Source organism: Carcharodon carcharias, chromosome 19 (assembly GCF_017639515.1).
Source record: "Carcharodon carcharias isolate sCarCar2 chromosome 19, sCarCar2.pri, whole genome shotgun sequence".
In the NCBI taxonomy this organism is placed as follows: Eukaryota; Metazoa; Chordata; class Chondrichthyes; order Lamniformes; family Lamnidae; genus Carcharodon; species Carcharodon carcharias.
Genome location: NC_054485.1, coordinates 8,006,478 through 8,026,748, shown reverse-complemented (window position 1 = coordinate 8,026,748; position 20,271 = coordinate 8,006,478). Strand labels below are relative to the sequence as shown.

At 42.2% G+C, this 20,271-nt stretch overlaps 1 protein-coding gene across 1 annotated transcript; it reads right to left on the bottom strand.

Moving 5' to 3' along the window:
• Window positions 1–275: 275 nt before the first annotated feature.
• LOC121291852 (ras-related protein Rab-39B-like) lies at window positions 276–18,714 on the bottom strand. The gene is made up of 2 exons (XM_041213457.1): window positions 18,267–18,714; window positions 276–1,647 (listed from the first exon to the last, which is right to left on the bottom strand). The coding sequence occupies exons 1-2, from the start codon at window positions 18,581–18,583 to the stop codon at window positions 1,227–1,229; spliced, it is 738 nt and encodes a 245-aa protein (XP_041069391.1). The 5' UTR covers window positions 18,584–18,714; the 3' UTR covers window positions 276–1,226.
• Between the last annotated feature and the right edge of the window lie 1,557 nt (window positions 18,715–20,271).

The window sequence follows — 20,271 nt, the reverse complement described above, 5'->3', positions numbered from 1 at the left end:
GGAGTGGAATTGGCTGGACTGCTCTGCGGAGAGCTGGTATGGACTTGATAGGCCCAATGGTCTCCATCTGTGTTGTAAATGACCATGACTTGTCCATGGCGCCATTCTTAAAGTTCTTCCTTGTAGGCTGTGTGGCGATAGTGGGCATCACAGTGAAACCGCATCCTCTTCTTGCCCAGTTCCCACATGCAGGGGAAGTTCAGCAGGCACAGACAACAATCAGGCTCAATCTCGGATTTCACTCTTCCCTTGTACAGAAGCACTTGACCATGAAGGAGATGCCAATATCTCTTTAATATTGTTGCATATAATAGGTTTTGAAAATATTTTTTCTACTTACTTCAAATCTACAGGTATTGCCTTGTTACACAGATTTAATCATTGTATATGTTCTATTGTTTTACCTTCTTTCTCCTGAGATGGAATCTCTGCAGTCACAAAAGGCTGCTTAACAGATCAGTTACCAAAGTCCAAAAGTGCACAAACAAAACATAATGGGCAGAAATACACTGAGGCCATGTGAATCTCAAGTACACCAAACTCTTGACATCCATACAACAAATTGACACAGAAATACAGGTACCGGACCCCATACCCGGCATCTCAGAATCCAGCTACATTCGAAGCTGGTGCCTTGGGCAGCAATTTGGATAAAACTCTTTTATTCTTCGTTTTCCATACTTTATTTAACGTATTATAAGTACATGCTAGGCCTATGACCCAAAATCTGTAAATTTCCCAAACCCGGCAAATGTCCACTCCCGAGCTTCCCGGAAATGGGGTCCGTTATCTGTCTATCACCATTAGGTTGCACCAGCCAAAGAAATTAGATATTTTAAAATATCCAATTTTGAGCTTCTCTTCACTGCCCGAGTATCTCGGAGTAGAAAACTATCTGTTCCCGTTAAACTTGTCGCTATTTAATGAGGAGTCCCCATGATGGCCAAAATCTATGGTATCCAATTTCTTGATAAACAGTGTAGGATGTAAGAACACAATATCAGTGCACGAGCAAATTCCCTCTTTTAAAGAATTACTCCTGCTTCTGGAATTTGCACCTCCTCTCCAACCATTATTAGCAAGTTGTGTGGTTAATGATTGCTCGGTTTCTAAATCTCTTGCACTGTTAATGCCACATTTTATAACTGGGTGGGGGAATTAATAAGATAAATGATGCAAATACATGCTGCAAGTGTAGTGACTCATTAATTACACCCAAAGACAAGTTAGCAATTACAATCACTTTGTTTTTCCTCCTTTGGCCGTTCTAGTACTCGTGGATTAAATCCTCGTTTGACTCCATCCCAACCATCCTCCAGTGCAATCTCTCCCACTTTCATTGAATCATAAATACATTCTGTTAACTTCCTAAACGCCATGTCGACATTGGTGTTATTTTTGGCTGATGTCTCAATGTAATTCAGATCCAGCGCCTCTGCCAGCTTCTCAGCTTCTTCACGGGAAACTTTCCGTTCGTCCATTAAGTCACTTTTATGCCCAACCAGGACAAAGATAGTCTTGTTTGGATAGACATGGTTATTGACTTCCGTCAGCCATTCCCTGATGCTGTCAAATGTCTTCCGATTGGTCACATCAAACATTAACAGACCCCCGACAGAATTCCTGTAGTAGGATCGAGTAATTGATCTGAAAATACAACAACATTGTTTTAACTGAATAACAGTTTAGAAACAATTCAATGATTCATCATGAACACAATGACTGTGGACACACCCACAATAGTCAGGTGAACTCAGTGACTTTGATTGTTTGTCATTACTCATGTCTAGAAAACTGAAGTTGGCCAACTCAGCTGGCACTGATATGATTATTTTCTCTTCGCTTCTCACCTCATCATTATTGGCTAGTTTAGAAGCTAGGTCAGAATGAGTGTGACTGAAATACTAAGCCAGTCGGGGATCATCTATGGTGAAAGCAACAAAGTCAATGTTTCAGGTTGACCTTTCCCTTGGCAAGACAGAGTGGTCTCCTGGTATTTGTCCTTGTTACTCTCAGTGACTTCCCTAGAAAGTCTAGTTGTGGTAAATAATCACACACTTGGCAACGCACCAGCATCAAGTACTAAACTTACCTCACGTATTCTGACAATCCAGGGCCCATAGCTTGTAAAAATGACTGGGGGCTTTTCAAGCCCATTTATACATGTGATGGACCAAAAAGGTGGGTTCCAAGTAACCTGGAGTTACACAAACAAGATCAAAACATTCTCCAGTGTAGTACAGAGAGAGTGCCACACTGTCAGAGGTGTCAACTTTTGGCCCCATTTTCCTTCTCAGGTGGATGTAAGGACCCCATGACACTATCCTGAAGAAGAGCAGGGAAGTTATTCCCAGTGTCCTGGCCAATATTTATCCCTCAATAAACATCATAAAAAAATGTATGATGCAGTCATTGTCACATTGTTCTTTGTGGGAGTTTGCTGCGAGTAAACTGACTGCCACATTTTCTACATTACGATAGTGATGGCATTGCAAAAGTACTTCATTACTGTGAAGTGCTTCGAGATGCCCAGTGGTCATGAAAGGCGCTACATAAATGAAATTCTTCCTTTTTAAAAAGAAACGTTAGATTATACATAGCCTTAAGGATCAGGCTTCTTGCAATTGATATAAAGGATTACATTATTAAACTCAGGGTGAATTCTTTGCTGGAATCACTCCTTTATTGGCAACGTTACCCAGTGCCAACTGAGCTTTTCACATGTATTCAGTTGCCCACAATTGGCACCAGAGTATTTTCTCTCTTCTCCAGGTACTGGCTCATCATCAACTAAATTTCCATCAGCTCCTGTTACCTCAGCCAAGCTGCAGCCTAGACACTAATGGCTAGCACGCTATTTGGTCCTGAGAGCATCACAGATCCAGTCATCGTCTACCATTCGCACATATACTTTGCAACATTAGGAGAGGCAGTCCTAATTTACTCACTGCCCCCCCCAAACCTGTCCCATCCTTGGGATTCTGAGACCAACTGAAGTCCCATCACTTGCTTCCCTAAGAGGAGCCAACTTTGCAGAGAATATATTTGAACTTGCAATTTCTCTAGTCAGCAGGATTCAGTGACACATCAAACAACTTGTTTACCCATTGCTCTGTCCAATCACTTTCCAATCTTCCTTCCGTAAGATTTCTGGGGCTGTCACATTAAGGCGAGGTCAGCCATCCCATAGTGTGCACTTGAAACTCAGCACAGCATTCATGATGTATACTAAGACCATAAGACGTAGGAGCAGAAGTAGGCCATTTGGCCCATCGAGTCTGCTCCGCCATTCAATGAGGTCATGGCTGATCTGATAATCCTCAACTCCACTTTCCTGCCTTGTCCCCATAACCCTTGATTCCCTTACTGATTAAAAATCTATCTCAGCCTTGAATATACTTACCCAGCCTCTACAGCCCTCTGCTGTAAAGAATTCCACAGATTTCCGACCCTCAGAGAAGGAATTCCTCCTCATCTCTGTGCTCAGCATTACTAGTGAGGTTGGACGTGCTCCTGTTTCACTAGAAAAGATGACGCCAATGATCTTTGTACCAACAGCAGGTGATAATTCAGAAACCAGTTCCTTACTCCATGAACAGTGCACAGCAGCTTTAAACATGGCTGGATATGTATTGTGCAGCATAAACTCAAGCTTTTACGTTACACAAGATCCTTTTCCACAAGGTTTTGCTGGTTCTCCTGTTTCATAAACAAATTCTTGCAGATTGCTTGATGGGCTCCCAGCAGCTGTTGCGAATTTATTCTAGGCAATTGCATCACCTTGCACTCCATGCTAAAAGTAGCATGTGCAGTTTATAACTTGGCCAAACAAACCTGCACAGTGCATTTGCCAACATGTTGTTACTGCAGTTTAGAGGTGCACCGTCATCAGGAATCAAAGCTCCAGGACAGAAATTTCCTTTACGTTCATCTCCATTCCAAATCTTCAAGGGTCGAGTTCCACCATAAGATTATCAACTGAGCGAAGTTATTTTGTTCCCCCAGCTTCGAAAAGGTGCTGATTCATGCTGAATTTTACAGGCTTATTCAACCTCCAAATACAAACGTCTACACAGCCGTTTGGCAACAGGATTTCGCTAACGGTCGGTATCAGCCAAGCTCAATTTTGCCCTTACCCAGTGTCATGCACAGCCCCACACATTCTTTCCCGCAGGTTTATGGTACAGAAATCAGGAGCATGGGCCATTTCCATCCTTTGCTAAACCCAGGAAAATTAAACTGTTGGAACTTGTTGGAAATAGCATAGTTGCTTTAGGAAACAAGGAGACCCAACCGTCTTCTGTGGTACAATCCAACAACCCACCCCCTCCCCCACTACGACCAGCCTCAGCACATGTAGGACATCTGCAACTGAGAACAAATAACAAAACAGGCTGCACATGGAGCTGGAGGAGCAGCATGTGGTCTGGCCAAGGCCACCCCCAACTCCTACAACCCAAGCAGCTCTAGGACTGCCTGCTGAGATTTATTCTACAGTACACAAGAACCCACTGCTGCTCGAAGCAGCTCACCCACTCAGTCTTACAATTCCCACCACCACCCACACCGCCCACCCCCAATCAACACCCTGACCAGCTTGTCCCCATCAAGTATCCCTCACCCTACAGCACAGAGCCATATAACTACTTATAACTCACTGCATTTACCTATAATCATTGTTAAACATACACTATAGCAACTGTTGCGAGATCATGGGCCTGATTTTAAATCCTGTACAAGTGGATGCGTGTTGAATGGGTTAAAATTGGGCCCATCATAAGAACATAAACATGAGAAATAGGAGCAGGTGGCCATTCGGCCCCTCAAGCCTATCCTGCCATTCAAGAAGAACATGGCTGATCTGCCCCAGGCCAACTACTCTTCCGTGCTAGCTCCTCATAGCCCTCAACTCCCTGATATTTCAAAAGTCTATCTACCTCTTTAAATACCTTGTGATGTAGCCTCCACAACTCTCTAGGGTAGAGAATTCCAGACATTCACTACCCTCAGAAGAAATTCCTTCATATTTCAGTTTCAAATGAGTGTCCCCTTATTCTGCAGCTATGTCTCCTAGTTCAAGGTTCCCCCACTAGTGGGAACATCTTCTCAACAACTACCCTATCAAGCTCCCTCAGAATCCTGTACGTTTCAATAAGATCACCCCTCATTCTTCTAAACTCTAATGAGTTTGGTCCCCTAGAGATTGAATGTTGGTCCTCTAGAGAGTGACAGTGGGGAATTAATAGTAGATAATAAGGAAATTGCAGAAGAAATGAACAAATATTTTGCTTCTGCGTTCACTATAGAGATTACAAAAAACATTCCAGCAATAGCTGCAGATCAGGTGAATGGGAGGCAGGAACTTAGTGAAATTGAAATCACTAGGGAAACAGTACTGAGCAAGTTGATGGAGCTGCGGGTTGGCAAGTCTCCTGGTCCCGATGGATTACATCCTAGGGCCTTGAGAGGTGGCTAACGAGGTAGTCTGGTGTTAATTTTCCAAAATTTGCTATATTCTGGAAAAGTTCGATCAGATTGGAATGTAGCAAATATAACCTCTCTATTCAAGAAGGGAGGGAGGCAGAAAACAGGAAACTATAGACCAGTTAGCTTGACGTCTGTCATGGGAAGTTATTAGAATCGATCATTAAGGAGGTTATAGCTGGGCATTTAGAAGAGCTCAATGCAATTGGGAAGAGACAGCATGGTTTTGTGAAAGGAAAATCATGTTTAACCAACCTATATGGTGTTTTTTGATGGAGTAACATGCACAGCAGATAAGGGGGAGTCTGTAGATGTGTTGTACTCAGATTTCCAGAAGGTATTTGATAAGGTGCCACATCAAAGATTATTATGGAAAATAAAAGCTCATGGTGTAGTGGGTAATATATTAGCATGGATAGAAGATTAGCCAGCTGGCAGAAAGTATAAATGGGTCTTTTTCTGATTGGCAGGATGTGACGAGTGGAGTCACACAGGGGTCTGTGCTGGTGCCTCAACTTTTTACGATTTACGTCAATACATGAGGAGAGTAAATGACATGGTAACTAAATTTGCAGATGACACAAAGATAGGTAGGAAAGTATGTTGTGAAGAGGACATGAGGTTGCAGATGGATAGATAGGTTGAGTGAGTGGGCAAAAATCTGGCAAATGGAGTTTAACGTGGGAAAATGTGAAGCTGTTCACTTTGGCAGGAAGAACAAAAAAGCTGAATGTTACTTAAATGGCGAATGGCTGTATAATTCTGAGGTGCAGAGGGATCTAGGCGTTCTAGTACGAGTCTCAAAAAGTTAGCATGCATGTACAGTAATTCATTAAGGTGGCCAGTGGAATGCTATCCTTTATTACAAGAGGGATTGAACATAAAAGTAAAGATGTTATGCTTCAGTTATACAGGGCATTGGTGAGACTGCATTTCGAGTGTAGTTTTGGTCTCCTTATTTAAGGAAGGATGTAAATGTATTGGAGACGGTTCAGAGGAGGTTTACTAGATTGATACCAGGAATGAGTGGGTTGTCTTATGAGGAAAGGCTGGACAGACTGGGCTTGTTTCTACTGGAGTTTAGAAGAGTGAAGGGTGATTTGACTGAAGTATACAAGATCCTGAACGGCCTTGACAAGATGGACGGAAACGATGTTTCCTCTTGAGGGTGAGTTTAGAACTAGGGGGCACTGTTTTAAAATTAGGGATCGTCCTTTTAGCACAGAGATGAGGAGAATTTTTTTCTCTCGGAGGGTTGTGTGACTTTGGAATTCTCTGCCTCAGGAGGTGGTGGAGGTGGGGTCATTGAATATTTTTAAGGCAGAGGTAGATAGATTCTCGTTAGGCAAGGGAATCAAAGGTTATGATCAACCATGATCTTAATGAATGATGAAGCAGGCTCGAAGGGCCGAATGGTCTACTCCTGCTCCAATTTATATTCTTATATAACCTGTTTAGTAGTTGATGTCTTGAAAGTACATAAAATAAAATTGCAAAAAACTATTTTTGAGAAAAGGACTGGTCAAGAAATTCCTCTGTCTCTACTGGGAACATTGTGGGGGCGCAGGCCATTCAAAATCATTATCTAAGTTGCACAATTGTGTGCATTTTAATTAAAATAGCTGCATTTTAATTTTAATTTTGGACTTGTAACCATATAAACAACTAAAGTGAACAATATATTTGGATGTGTAAAACAGTCAGTCCAGTATTGGATTTCTGAAACTATGCACGAAAATATAAATGAATCCCTGCTTTCAGAATGTTTTATCCACTAGTGGGCCATAGTAACCCATTCAGAAATTCTCAGTGTCAACTCGATCAATCCGATAAATCACAGAATATTTAATCGTATCCCTTCTTCACAACAATGCCTTGCATTTATATAGTGCCTTTACATAATGAAACATCCCAAAGCACTTCACTGGAGTATTATCAAACAAAATTTGACATGAAGCCACAGGTGGTGATATTAAGACAAAATGACCAAAAGCCTGGTCAAAGGTCTTTAAGGGGTGTCTCAGAGGAGGAGATAAGGGTAGAGGTTCAGAGAGCTTCACAGGGAGGGAATGCCAGAGCTGAGGCATGGCCACCAATAGTAGAGCGGTTAAAATCAGGGATGCTTAAGAGGCCAAAATTAGACAAGGGCAGGTATCTCGGAGAGCTGTGAGGCTGGAGGTTACCACTCCAACCCTTCCTCTAGCAAGGCTGCATGCAATTTTGATATAAAAACAAAAAAACTGCGGATGCTGGAAATCCAAAACAAAAACAGAATTACCTGGAAAAACTCAGCAGGTCTGGCAGCATCGGCGGAGAAGAAAGGAGTTAAACTCTTTCTCAAAAATAGCTTTTTGCAATTTTATTTTATGTACTTTCAACTCTTCTCCGCCGATGCTGCCAGACCTGCTGAGTTTTTCCAGGTAATTCTGTTTTTGTTATGCAATTTTGATAGTTAGATTTGAAATCCTGCAGCATAATGTTAATAGGAAGTGCATTCAAATAAGCGGACGAGTATCTTTCTCTAAATAGTCGGCAAAATAATTTAATTTTAATGTGTCAACTAAATGGAATGCTTAAGTCTGAGCCTCAACTATTTGGCTGGCCAGTTTTTCAAATCCAGTTTATTTAAGATAAAACTAAAAATAATAATAAATTTGAACTAAATCCAGATAACATTCTGGTCTACAGAAAATGCTAAAATTCTGGTCTTTGAATTTGCTGCCTACGTGGATGTGAACCAGCACAAGGAAATCATAGAGAAGGTATTAAAACCCCCAAAGAGACACAGCCAGGCTGCACTTAGTTACTTGGTGCAGTGAGCATCATGATAAATTCAAAGGTCAAATGTTCCTGAATTGTGGCCCAGCGCTCAAGCAATTGAAACATTTCTTAAACTATAAAAATTATACATTTACATTATTTCTTCAACTCCTCTGCCTCCCTAATGGACAAACATAAAAGGGGATTGTTGGAAACACTTTAAATTCACAAGATACCCTGCACTTTCCAGTAAGATAAACTCCTTTAATTTTCTTTAAAAACTTCCTTTTGGTGAGCACAATATTTAAATGCTTTCTATAATTTTAACAAGGTTTGATGTTGTCAATGCTCCACATTAACAAATACATTCAAGGAGTACAGAATGGTAGAACATGTTGCTTCATGTACACTGTCCTCTGTCTTCTTCAGGGTTGACACCATTAGCATTTGGATTAGAGAGTCTGGTGTTAGACAGAGCTGCTTGGGAATTCCTGAGCCTCATTCCAGAATGGTGGTGTCATTATGAAGGGGTTTCAATATGTACCAATGCTAAAGTTACAGTCTGAATCCAGAGTCAAGACTCAACATGATCTTCTCCTCCCCTTTCTTCTTAGGCAGTCCCTCAGGATCGAGGATGACTTGTTTCCAGTCTGGTTCAATGGGTTCTGAGATGGCTGATGAGTCCAACGTGTGATCTTCTGGGGCAGGTGTTGCTCGAAGGGTCGGTCAGTTGAAGTGTTTGGAGGTTTGTGCGCTCTCTCTGGCACTTTGACTGCACCTCTGCACGTTCCTGACGAAGTCCCTCAATGTGTTCGGTGTCTTCCCGGATGAGCCTTCTCCATTTTGGTCAGTCATAAGCCAGGGTCTCCCATGGGTCAGCAGGGGTGTCTGACCTCTTCAGGGATGCTTCGAGGATGTCCCTAAAACATTTCCACTGTCCCCCTGGGAGTCTCCTGCCATGATCAAGTTTTGAGTAAAGCAGTTATTTCAGAGTCTGGTGTTAAGCAAATGAATGACATTTCCTGCCCAGCATGAGACCAGAGACAAGAGAAGTAAGACTCCCTGGATGATTAAATCTGTTTTGCAGAGTGGAAAAATTCTCCAGGTTTAGTGGAATAAAAGGCATACAATTTGCATTAAGCTAAATTTGTCATATTTAATATACTGTAAAGAGGTATGGTGGTGTGTTACTGTTTGTTCAGGGATTGGCACCATACACTTTTACACGTATGCTGTAGTCGGCAGCTATGGATAGTGATGGTGGAGGCTCCCACATTCATTCCATCACATGGCTGTCCAGGAATCTCTCCCGACCAGGAATCTCTCCCATCTACCATTGGCGTGCTTTGGAAACTTGCAGGTTAATACTCAAACTGTTTGGCCATGTTATGAATACACCTTCCTTGGCCATCAAGTCCTGGGGTGGGGCTTGAACCCAGGGCTTCTGGCTCAGAGGCAGGTACACTACCCACTGCGTCACAACATTTGTAGAGGTTTTTAAAGGAGGTTTAGTGGATGGCAAACATCTATTTTTATAAATTAAATTAATTTGCTCCACTCACTGCTGCATCTTAAACATGTATGCTTCTCATTAATTATCAGCAGCAGCAGATCTGAGTCTCCAGCCATTTTCTAGCCTCAGATTGCCTTAATAATCCAGTTAAATTTGGCCCTTGTCAAAGGTAGCAACCCTATTCTTTATGACCTCAACCAATCAGCCTGAATATCATTGTTTATTGGTTATAGATGGCCTTATTGTTCAGCTGGATGTAGAAAACCTAAATGGAACAGCCTTTGACTGCTGTGCAAAAACCGGTTCATCTAGAACCCAGTTTCAGACACCGTAAGGGCCAAGACTTTGCATCCTGCCCGTCACTCATTGGCCGTGTTACACCAACAGGAAGAGCTGAATAGAAAGGCTGGGATTAAAAATACCTTCCGTCTACAAAAATAAGGGTTGCGTCGATCTCACGAAAGGAGATTTCACACTGCTCAAATTTATGAACCTTCCCTTTTAGAACATCAATTGATATTATCGAATATCAATTCAATAATAATCAGGTCAATTGTCTTCAAAAATAATATAATGCCAGCCTGCAAAGCGGGACGCTGGTGACCTTTGCAGGATCTCTACCAGCACCAGGGAACAAAATGAAGTATTTGATGGAACACTAAATTACTAGACACAGTTACAGAAAGCTCACATCTCTATCCCAAAATCACTCTACAAATAATGGGTGTCAGTTGTGGCTCAGTCTCAATCTCACCTTCAAGCCAGGAGGGTTCAAGAGCCACTTCTGTGCAGTAACTGAGGAAGTGATGCAGTTTTGAAAGTGCCATTTTTCGGATAAAAAGTAAATCTGCCCGTCCCACCCTTCACGGACATAAAACATCCTACCTCGAGGAAGCACAGGGGTGTTCCCGTTGGTGCCCTGGCCAATATTTATCGCTCAACAAAAAACACTGAAAGAGATCCGTGCACAAACCCCGCACTTCTTAACGAGGGTCACTGGAAAACAATCATGGGCGTAACACGGGCTAATTTCTTTCCTCTATCTAGTTCATGAAGTCATCTGTCCTAGGCTTGCTGCCACCAATTCGGCACACACCGGAGATTAAGTTTTGGACTTTCCCAAACTATGACTAAGTTCTACAACACAAAACACTAAGCCTCTAGAGAAATACACTCTTTCCTTTAGTTTGTTCAGCTACGGTTGAAACATGAACAATGTCCGTCTACAAATTATTTTATGAAAAAAGGGCAGCGTGTGTCATAACCCCGCCCTACCAGCCATTTGGCCAGTGCACTGTCTGAGCTACTTTACACACATCAGAAAGACACTAATTTAAATTCTGATCCCTGCCAAATTGATTGAAATAACCCAGGTCATTACTAGGGCTACCACAATTGGTTCAATGCCAAACCACACAGATCAGGAATTACTGACCCCTGGCCAAGATAATGTGAACGAACCCCCGGCTGCAGTGGGAGAGTCCAGCAACTATCCTCAATATTCCCAGACTAGACAAAGGGAAAATTCAGTCAGTGGTTCTTGCCCCTGATCACTATGTTATGATCTCTGCTCAAAGTGAACATCTGGGAAGAGAACAAGATCAGGCTAGGTTGTCTCTCTGGATGGTTTCATATAGAAAGACCATTTTGATAAGACAGAGTGCTGCTTTTGAAACATACCCCAGAGTGAATCAGTATCTTTAGAAACCGAGGGAAGAAAATTGGACGAGAAATTAAAAATGAGAAAGTAAAAATGCGAAAGACGGGCCATAAAGAAATAGATCTATTGAAGGGATGGTCAAATTTTGAATGCAATACATACACTTCCTCCTTGTCCTATATCACCTGCAGGTGAGGGCCCAAGTCAGGTACAGTTTGCAGACAGTCATCCTGCAATGTTTGATTAATCTAGCTTTTAAAAGGTGTGCTGTGGTCACTCAATGAATAGGCTGGATTGGGCGCTATTCAACTGTGGAGGCCTAATTCTCACTAAAGTATCAATTGTGGCTCAGTTAGTAGCATGCTAATTCAGAAGGTTGTGGGTTTAAGTTCCATTCCTGGAGGGAGTGCTATAGTGTTAGAGGTGCTGTGTTTTGGATGAGCCCTTAAACTGAGGGCCCTCTGCCCCCTCAGGTAGTTGTAAAAGATTCCAAGACACTATTTTGAAGAAAGGCAGGGAAGTTATCCCCAGTATTCTGGCCAATATTTCTCCCTCAATCAACAGCACTTAAACAAATTATCTGGTCATTACCACATTCCAGTTTGTGGGAGCTTGCTGTGCACAAATTGGCTGCCACTTTTCCTACATTACAAGTACTTAATTGGCTGTAAAGTACTTTGCAATGCCCTATGCAGATGAAAGTTGCTATATAATTGAAAGTCTTTATTTCACCTGGTGCGCATGTCTGACGCTCCAGAGATCAACAACAACTTGTAATTATCTAGCAACTTTATCCCAATGAAGCTAAATAATGATCAGGATTGGGAACCATGGATCATCACTATTTTTGTCCATTCACTGAACCATGTGATCCAAACCATCTCTGATGAGATCAGCCCTTGGACTGTATGACTCAAGTCTCATATTACATGAGGAGTGTATCATTGACCCATCAGACATTTCTATCAGTCATTAAAACAGTTAATTTTATCTTCATATAACATTCAATAATCCAAATGTGGATAAAAAGATGGAACAACATATTCAGTAGCCTTTTTCCACACAATCTACCATACTCAAAAGATTGTTCAGTCAAAGATCCTAATTGGAAAATAGTAACAACAGTTGGCAGACTACTGCTCCCAGTAATAGAATGTTCTCCACCCTTTCTCAGGCTATTTCAAATTACTATTTTTCAGTCAAAGTTTGAGTTTTAAAGCGAGCTTTTAAAATGGATCAGCTACTTCGCCCAGTGAATCATTTAAACAAAACAGAATTTAAAGATCCCACAATCTGCTGAGTAAACTAATTACAGCCCAGATGGCATTAGGAGCTCTAAAATTGGCCTAATCTCTGGTTCAGGCAAAAATATTTCAACATTCATGTTAGCTGTCCTTGATCCCTTCTCGAAAGTGTATCAGCGTGCAGTAGCTGGACTGAAATAGTCCCTGCAATTGAACAGCCTAACAATATTCATTTTCAGGACTTGTAAGGAATAACAATCACTTGACTGAGGAATCAGAGGGTAACTGGCATGACAGCAAAGGATCAATAGCTTCAGGAGAGGCAACATACTTGTATCACAAACATACATAACCCAAACGCATTGAGATCAGAGGTAAAGGGACCCAGAAGATGTTTGATGTCTCTCAAACTAATTTTATAACTTCGGAAATAAATATCTATCTGGGAGAAACAAAGAGACATCTATTTCAAATCCTAGCAAGAAGGGATAGCGATACCAAACAAAAGGTCCTCCCGTTTTTACTCCTCCTCTTCTGAAAGTGCTGACTGATGACCTCAGCTCCAAGTCTCACATCCTCAAATTCTCTCCCTCAACCCGTGTTTCTCCACCTCCCTTTCCTCTTTTAAGGCCCTCCTTAAAACCTATCCCGATCAAATTTTCCTCAATTACCATCCCCACCCCACCCCCACTGCAATACCCAGTTCTTTGGCTCTGCATCCATTCTTTGATTGGCCCTCTTCACAATTTCTTCTGTATTAAAGACACTACATTCACATATTGTTGGTGATGCTACTGAATCGCTTTTGCATCTGTGAATCAGGCAGTGATCTTGGCTGACCATTCTTTAGTGAGAGGCAATCGCAGACCATCCTTATCCAGAGCCCCAGACTCAGCCATTTCCACTGAGGAACTGTTGGAAAGTCAGCGAATTGAAAACCTGGTCATTTTTATTGGTATTCACTGGTCTGTGGGGCTGATTCCTTCATACTAAAGCTCGCAAGTAAACCAGTCATTGGCAGTCCTAAAAACCTTGTGTGCCACCTATAGTGAAATCTGCTCAGATCTGGACAATGACTGATTTGCATGCATCAAGCATGTGCCCTGCTAAAAGAACTGTTATTCTTGAAATAGGAAATTGTGACTGAAAATTTATTCTATTCCCTGTAAATTCTGTCCTAGTCCAAGAGAATAGGCACTTGACAGTTGTTTAAAAGCTCTCCAATTAGATAGACAGATGGGGGTTTTCAAACTGTAGACTTCCATTAAGGGATATCTGACTACAGGCCTGAGAGTTTGACAAGTCTACTGGAATTTTTCAAGGATGTAACTATAGAGTTGATGAGGGGAGCCAGTGGATGTGGTTCATTTGGACTTTCAGAAGGCTTTCGACAAAGTCCAATATAAGAGATTGGTGTGTAAAATTAAAGCACATGGGATTGGGGGTAGCATGTTGAGATGGATAGAAAACTGGTTGGCAGACAGGAAACAGAGTAGGAATAAATGTTTTTTTTCCAAATGGCAGGCAGTAACTAGTGGGGTAACGCAGGGATCAGTGCTGGGACCCCAGTTATTCACAATATATATTCATGATCTGGATAAGGGAACTAAATGTAATATCTCCAAATTTGCAGATGACACAAAGCTGGGTGGGAGGGTGAGCTGTGAGGAGGATAGAAAGATGCTTCAGTGTGATTTGGACAAGCTGAGTGAGTGGACAAATGCATGGCAGAGGTTATCCACTTTGGTAGCAAAAACAGGAAGTCAGATTATTACCTGAATGGCTATAAATTGAGAGAGGGCAATGTGCAACGAGAGCTGGGTGTCCTTGTACACCAGTCGCTGAAAGTAAGTTTGCAGGTGTAGCAGGCAGTAAAGATGGCAAATGGTTTGTTGGCCTTTATAGTCAGAGGATTCGGGTACAGGAACAGGGATATCTTGCTGCAATTACACAGGGCCTTGGTGGGAACACACCTGGAATATTGTGTGCAGTTTTGGTCCCCTTATCGGAGGAAGGATGTATTTGTTATAGAGGGAGTGCAGCGAAGGTTTACCAGGCTGATTCCTGGGATGGCGGGACTGACATATGAGGAGAGATTGAGTCGATTAGGATTATATTCACTGGAGTTCAGAAGAATGAGGGGGGATCTCATAGAAACCTATAAAATTCTAACAGGGCTAGACAGGGTAGATGCAGGAAGGATGTTCCCGATGATGGGGGAGTCCAGAACCGGGGTCACAATCTGAGGATATGGGGTAGACCCTTTAGGACTGAGATGAGGAGAAATTTCTTCACCCAGAGAGTGGTGAGCCTGTGGAATTCGTTGCCACAGAAAGTAGTTGAGACTAAAACATTGTATGTTTTAGATATAGCTTTTGGGGCAAAAGGGATCAAAGGATATGGGAAGAAAGCGGGAGCAGGCTATTGAGTTGGATGAACAGCCATGATCATAATGAATGGTGGAGCAGACTCGAACGGCTGAATGGTCTACACCTGCTCCTATTTTCTATGTTCTATTGTAGCTGGAAGGTACAGATATTTACTTCACTTAAATGAGATTTGTTGCAATAATTTAACTTTCTCATTAATACAAGTAGCATAAAATTGGTACATAGAGTACATAAATTGTTTTGTGCTCGAGGAATGACTAGTCACTGTTGAGATCATCCAAAGCCCTGTTGCCCAGATCTTAACTCAGTCCCATTACCCTATCACTCCTCTGATCCACATTGGCTCATGATCAAGCAACGACTTGGGATTTAAAATACCCATCCTTATTTTCAAATTCCTCCATGGTCTCACCCCCTTCTCTATCTCTGTAATCTCCTTCAGCCCCACAACCCTCCAAGATCTGTGAGCTCATCTAATCCTGGCTTCTTGAGCAACTCTAATTTCAATCATTCCACCATTGGTGGCCATGCCTTCAGCTGCCGGAGCCTTAAGCTCTGGAATTCACTTCCTACAACTCCCGACCCCTCTATCTCAATTTCTTCCTTTAGACACTCCTCAAAGCCTCTTATCTCCTTAGGTGACTCAGGGTCATATTTTGTTTTAAAATGCTCCTTTGAAGTCCCTTGGGATGTTTTATTACGCTAAAGGATGCTATACAAATTCAGTTGTTGCTGCTCTCATTCAGGGGATTCTGACAGGTTTCAATACTTACATTAATTTGGTAAATGAATCTCTTGCAGGGAGCCAGCACAGACATAGTGGGCTGAATGGCCTCCTTTTGTGCTGTAACTATTCTATGACGCTATGATTCTGTCGCAATCAAATTGTTAGCTTGGCTCATTTGGAAGCACTTTTGCTGCTGAACCTGGTTTTCAGTCCCACGACAGGACAATATCCAGGCTGATACTCCAATGCAGTATTTAGGGAGTAACTGCATTTTAAGAGGTGTCACTGCTTGAACGAGATTATAAACCCGAAGAATTGTCAGCTAATTCCCTTGGTCCTTCCTCAGTCAAAAGCAGATTAATTGGCCACCCATCCCATTGCTGCCCATGGGGTGTTGCAGACAGGTAAATTGGTGGCAACCTTTGCCTACAGAACAATAGTTACTGCACTTTAGAACCATTCATTGTGAATTGCTCTAGGACATCCTGAGAAACATCATGATAGAGGCAAGTCTTCTCATGTCCCACTTTGTGAGCCCATATCTGGAAAACCAAATAAAAAAAATCCACAAGCTTAACAGAAATTGACATTTGATCCACATTTTCTCAAGGTGAGGCAGTAATTAGAGCCTTTCAGCCAAACTACTAATGTAAATCAGGCAGAACAGGGACTTTTCTAATCTCTGGTCTGACTTTAGTTTTTCCAGTTATGGGTGTATTTACTCTAGTGAGTGAGAGGTCGAAGTGCCAGACTTGGCTCAGTGGTCGCAATCCTTCCTCAGAGGCAGAGGATTGTAGATTCAAGCTATCCCTCCACTGACTCGAGCACAAAATCTTGAACATGTCAGTGCAGTACTGAGGGAGTGCTGCACTGTTGGTGATATCATCTTTCAGATCACATGTCAACCTGAGGCCTGTCTGTCCTCATTATTCAAAGAGCAGGGAGGTTCACCTGATGCCCTGGCTGATATATATCCCTCAAGCACCATTCAGTAGAATAGACAATTATCTCGTTGCAGTTTGAGGGACCTTGAATGCACTGACTAACTACTACAGCTCTGACATTATAACAGTAAAGTGTTGTAATTCACTGGTGTGAAGTGCTTTGGAATGGCCAGAAGTTGTGAAAATGGCGCTATATAAATTAAGTGGCCATCTAACATCCATATTTTCCCAGCGCCTCAGAATTTACCAAAAAAAATCCCTCCAGCATTTCTCGTTCCAGTTTCTTAGTTCTCCAAGACTATAAAATCCATTATTATTTAGTCAGTTATTTAGTCCCACTTTGAACCAAGAGTCTGGTAAGTGCACACCCTCTGACATTCACACTAGTACTGGTGAAAACACCAGGAAATGGAGAGTAGCAGCAATGGTTTGGCAACTTCATGAATTAAGAAAGGACAAAACTCTAGTGATCGGAGCACATACGGTCTAGTTTCTTATAGGGGAAATTCTTCATCTTAATCAACTTACAATTCATACTGTATATCCGCCATTGGTTTAAATCAGAATGTTGAATTTTCAGTTTGGTTCTGCACCGTATTTAGTAAACATCAGTTTATCACGAATATACTATTATTGGAACTGCTTTAGAACACTGCTTATTCATTTAGAACGCAGCTATTCATTCTTCCCCCCCTTTTACAAATACTTGACTTTTGCAGGTATCACTGCAGATTTGGAAGAATTATTGATAAGTATGACTGAATCTTTAGTATTGAAACACCTAAACTGATTTCCAGCTTTAATCACATGCAGTGCTAACCTGCAACTATTCCCTTCTGGTACAATGCCCCACCTTACATGAACCAAAGGAACATGCAACACACCTTAACACTGAATGCAGCACAAGTAGTGACACCCAGCTTTCTCTAGAGAATTATTACTTTTAGGAAAAAAAGGGCTAGATTAACATTTAAGAAAAAAAAAACTTTTGTCAGCATTGGATGAATGTAAGGGATGTATCCACTTTACAGAAATATTTCGGAACAGAAAGCAAAAGGAGTTTTACTGGAGATTTACGTCGGACATACAGAATTTACCTAACCCAGTCCTTGCCAGTGTTTAACAAGCCTCCTCCCGCCTGTGCTCAAGTAATTCGAACAGTTTAAAACCTGCTACTCCAGTCTCCTTTATGTTTCTCCCGCTTCCGCAATTGACCCCTTTGGTAGCGAGCTCCTCCACAATCCTCACCACTCTCTGGGGTTTATATATATATATATATATATATATATATGAAGTTTCTCCTGAATTCCCTATTTGGTTTCTTGGTGACCAACTTGTCGCGAAGGAACAGAAATATCGCAAAAGTTCCAAAACTTCAAGCTGCCGTTCCGAAAGCGTATTGACAAAATGATTATTCTTGGAACCGCAAAAGTTTCGTAACTCGCGACTTTAGAAAGAGTCTGCGTCCTGGTTTCCCAAAATATATTATACACACACAAAAAAAAAATAAAAACAAGAACCGAAGCGAAACGAATCGCACTGACCTGAACCGTTCTTGGCCAGCGGTGTCCCATAGCTGAAGTTTGATCCTACAACCCGGCTCGACTTCCAACACGCGAGCGTAAAAATCCACTCCCACGGTGGGGTCTTGGACCTCACTGAAAATGCCGTCGGTAAAGCGCTTCAGAAGGGATGATTTGCCCACAGTAGAATCGCCTAGCAGAATAATCCGAAACTGGTACTGCCACATCGCATCCATGTCATGTTCCACCGGAGGCAAACCTCGGTGAGCTCGGGTCCCCCTGTCCACCCACTGACTTAAAACCTGTTTTTGTTTCAGATAATGCGAAGTTCTCCCCATGACGGAAGTAAATTATTTCTTATGTTAGTTCTCGCATTGGTCCAAAAAGTTTTCCTGGTCATCATGTGATGGCTCCCAGCAACTCCGAAGCATGGATTGGGCAAGGTTCACTCTTACCCTATTTGCGAGCCAACTGCAGACTCGCGGAGGGATTCTCATTCTTTTTTTTTAAAAAAAAAGTGTTTTCTTTTCTATAATGGGAAATCTGGTTTCGAGTTGGAACCTGATTGTTTTCACGGGAGGGTCTAATCTGAGAATAGCAACCGTGTTTGAACTGGTTCCAGTTCAGTCAGATCTTTTTTTACAGATGCAGTGCAATAGGTAGGAATGTGACCCTGGGTGGGGTGGGTGGGGAGTGGAGGAACCGGTCACATAAACAAAAACCTGGAAAAACTCAGCAGGTCTGGCAGCATCGGCAAAGAGCACAGTTGACGCTTCGAGTCCTCATGACCTTTCAACAGAACTAAGTAAAAATAGGATTTGGTTAGCTCAGTTGGTTAGATGGCTAGCGTGTGATGCAGAATTATGCCAATGGTGTGGGTTCAATCCACCTACCAGCTGTGGTAGTCTATGGGGACCTGTCTCCTCACCTTGTACAGTTGTGCCTCAATTGTCTGTCTGTCTCTCTCTCTGATGGAGAGAGAACCTATGGTCCTTTGTGGACCCTGGTTAACCACCAGATCCTGGGAAGTTCTGCTCTGAGGGGGATGTCTTAGTTCTGATGAAGGGTCATACAGACTTGAAACGTCAACTGTATCCCTCTCCGTAGATGCTGTCAGACCTGCTGAGTTTTTTCCAGGTATTTTTGTTTTTGTTCTAGATTTCCAGCATCCGCAGTTTTGCTTTTGTGTTTTAATTCAGCCCGTGGTTTTAATTTACCGCTCCTATTCCCATACTGACTGCCCTGCCCTGTTCCGCTGAAGCCCAACGGCCAAATGGCCTGTCATCTTGCAGGCACTTTACAGGCCTCTGGACTCATTCAGCAATGTCAGATTGTAACCTCTGCCCCCATTTTATCAGACAGTAACTGTTGGTGGTGATTCTCCTATCCACATCCACATCTCTCCTACAGCAATCTTTATTACAACCTCCTTTCACCTTGCACCACCATCATTCCTTTTGTGACTGAATCTCTCCTACCCACCATCCTATCGCAGACCTTTCCTTTTATTTTTCCTTTTATTTTCCTTCTCCCCCAACCCTGCCACACCACACCCCAAGTGCAGCCCCCCCCCCCCCCCCCCCCCCCAACCCCCAACTTCTCTGCCTGTGTATTTGCTTAAAGCCTGTTACATTTCAAACGTTTTTCAGTTCTGACGAGTAGGTCATTGACCTGAAATGTTAACTCTGTTTCTCTCCTGTTGACCTGTTGAATATTTCCTGTATTTTCTGTTTTTACTTCAGGATCCACTGTATTTTGCTTTTGTTTTGATTTTTTGATTTATTTAACTGATTAAATGATTCCTTGATCAACAATATGATAAAATCAAAATACTGCGGATGCTGGAAGACTGAAACAAAAACAGGAAAAGCTGGAAAAGCTCAGCAGGTCGGACAGCATCTGTGGAGAGAAAGACAGAGTTAATGTTTCGAGTCTGTATGACTCTTCTTCAGAGCTCTGAAGAGTCATACGGACTTGAAAGGTTAACTCCGTCTTTCTCTCCACAGATGCTGTTAGACTTGCTGAG

What these genes read in the sequence shown, in the direction of transcription:
- LOC121291852 (XM_041213457.1), bottom strand. Translation starts at nt 18,583, where the DNA reads ATGGGGAGAACTTCGCATTATCTGAAACAAAAACAGGTTTTAAGTCAG. An exon ending in GCTGGCCAAGAACGGTTCAG is followed by an intron (nt 1,648 to 18,266) that starts GTCAGTGCGATT and finishes TTGTATTTTCAG; the next exon opens with ATCAATTACTCGATCCTACT.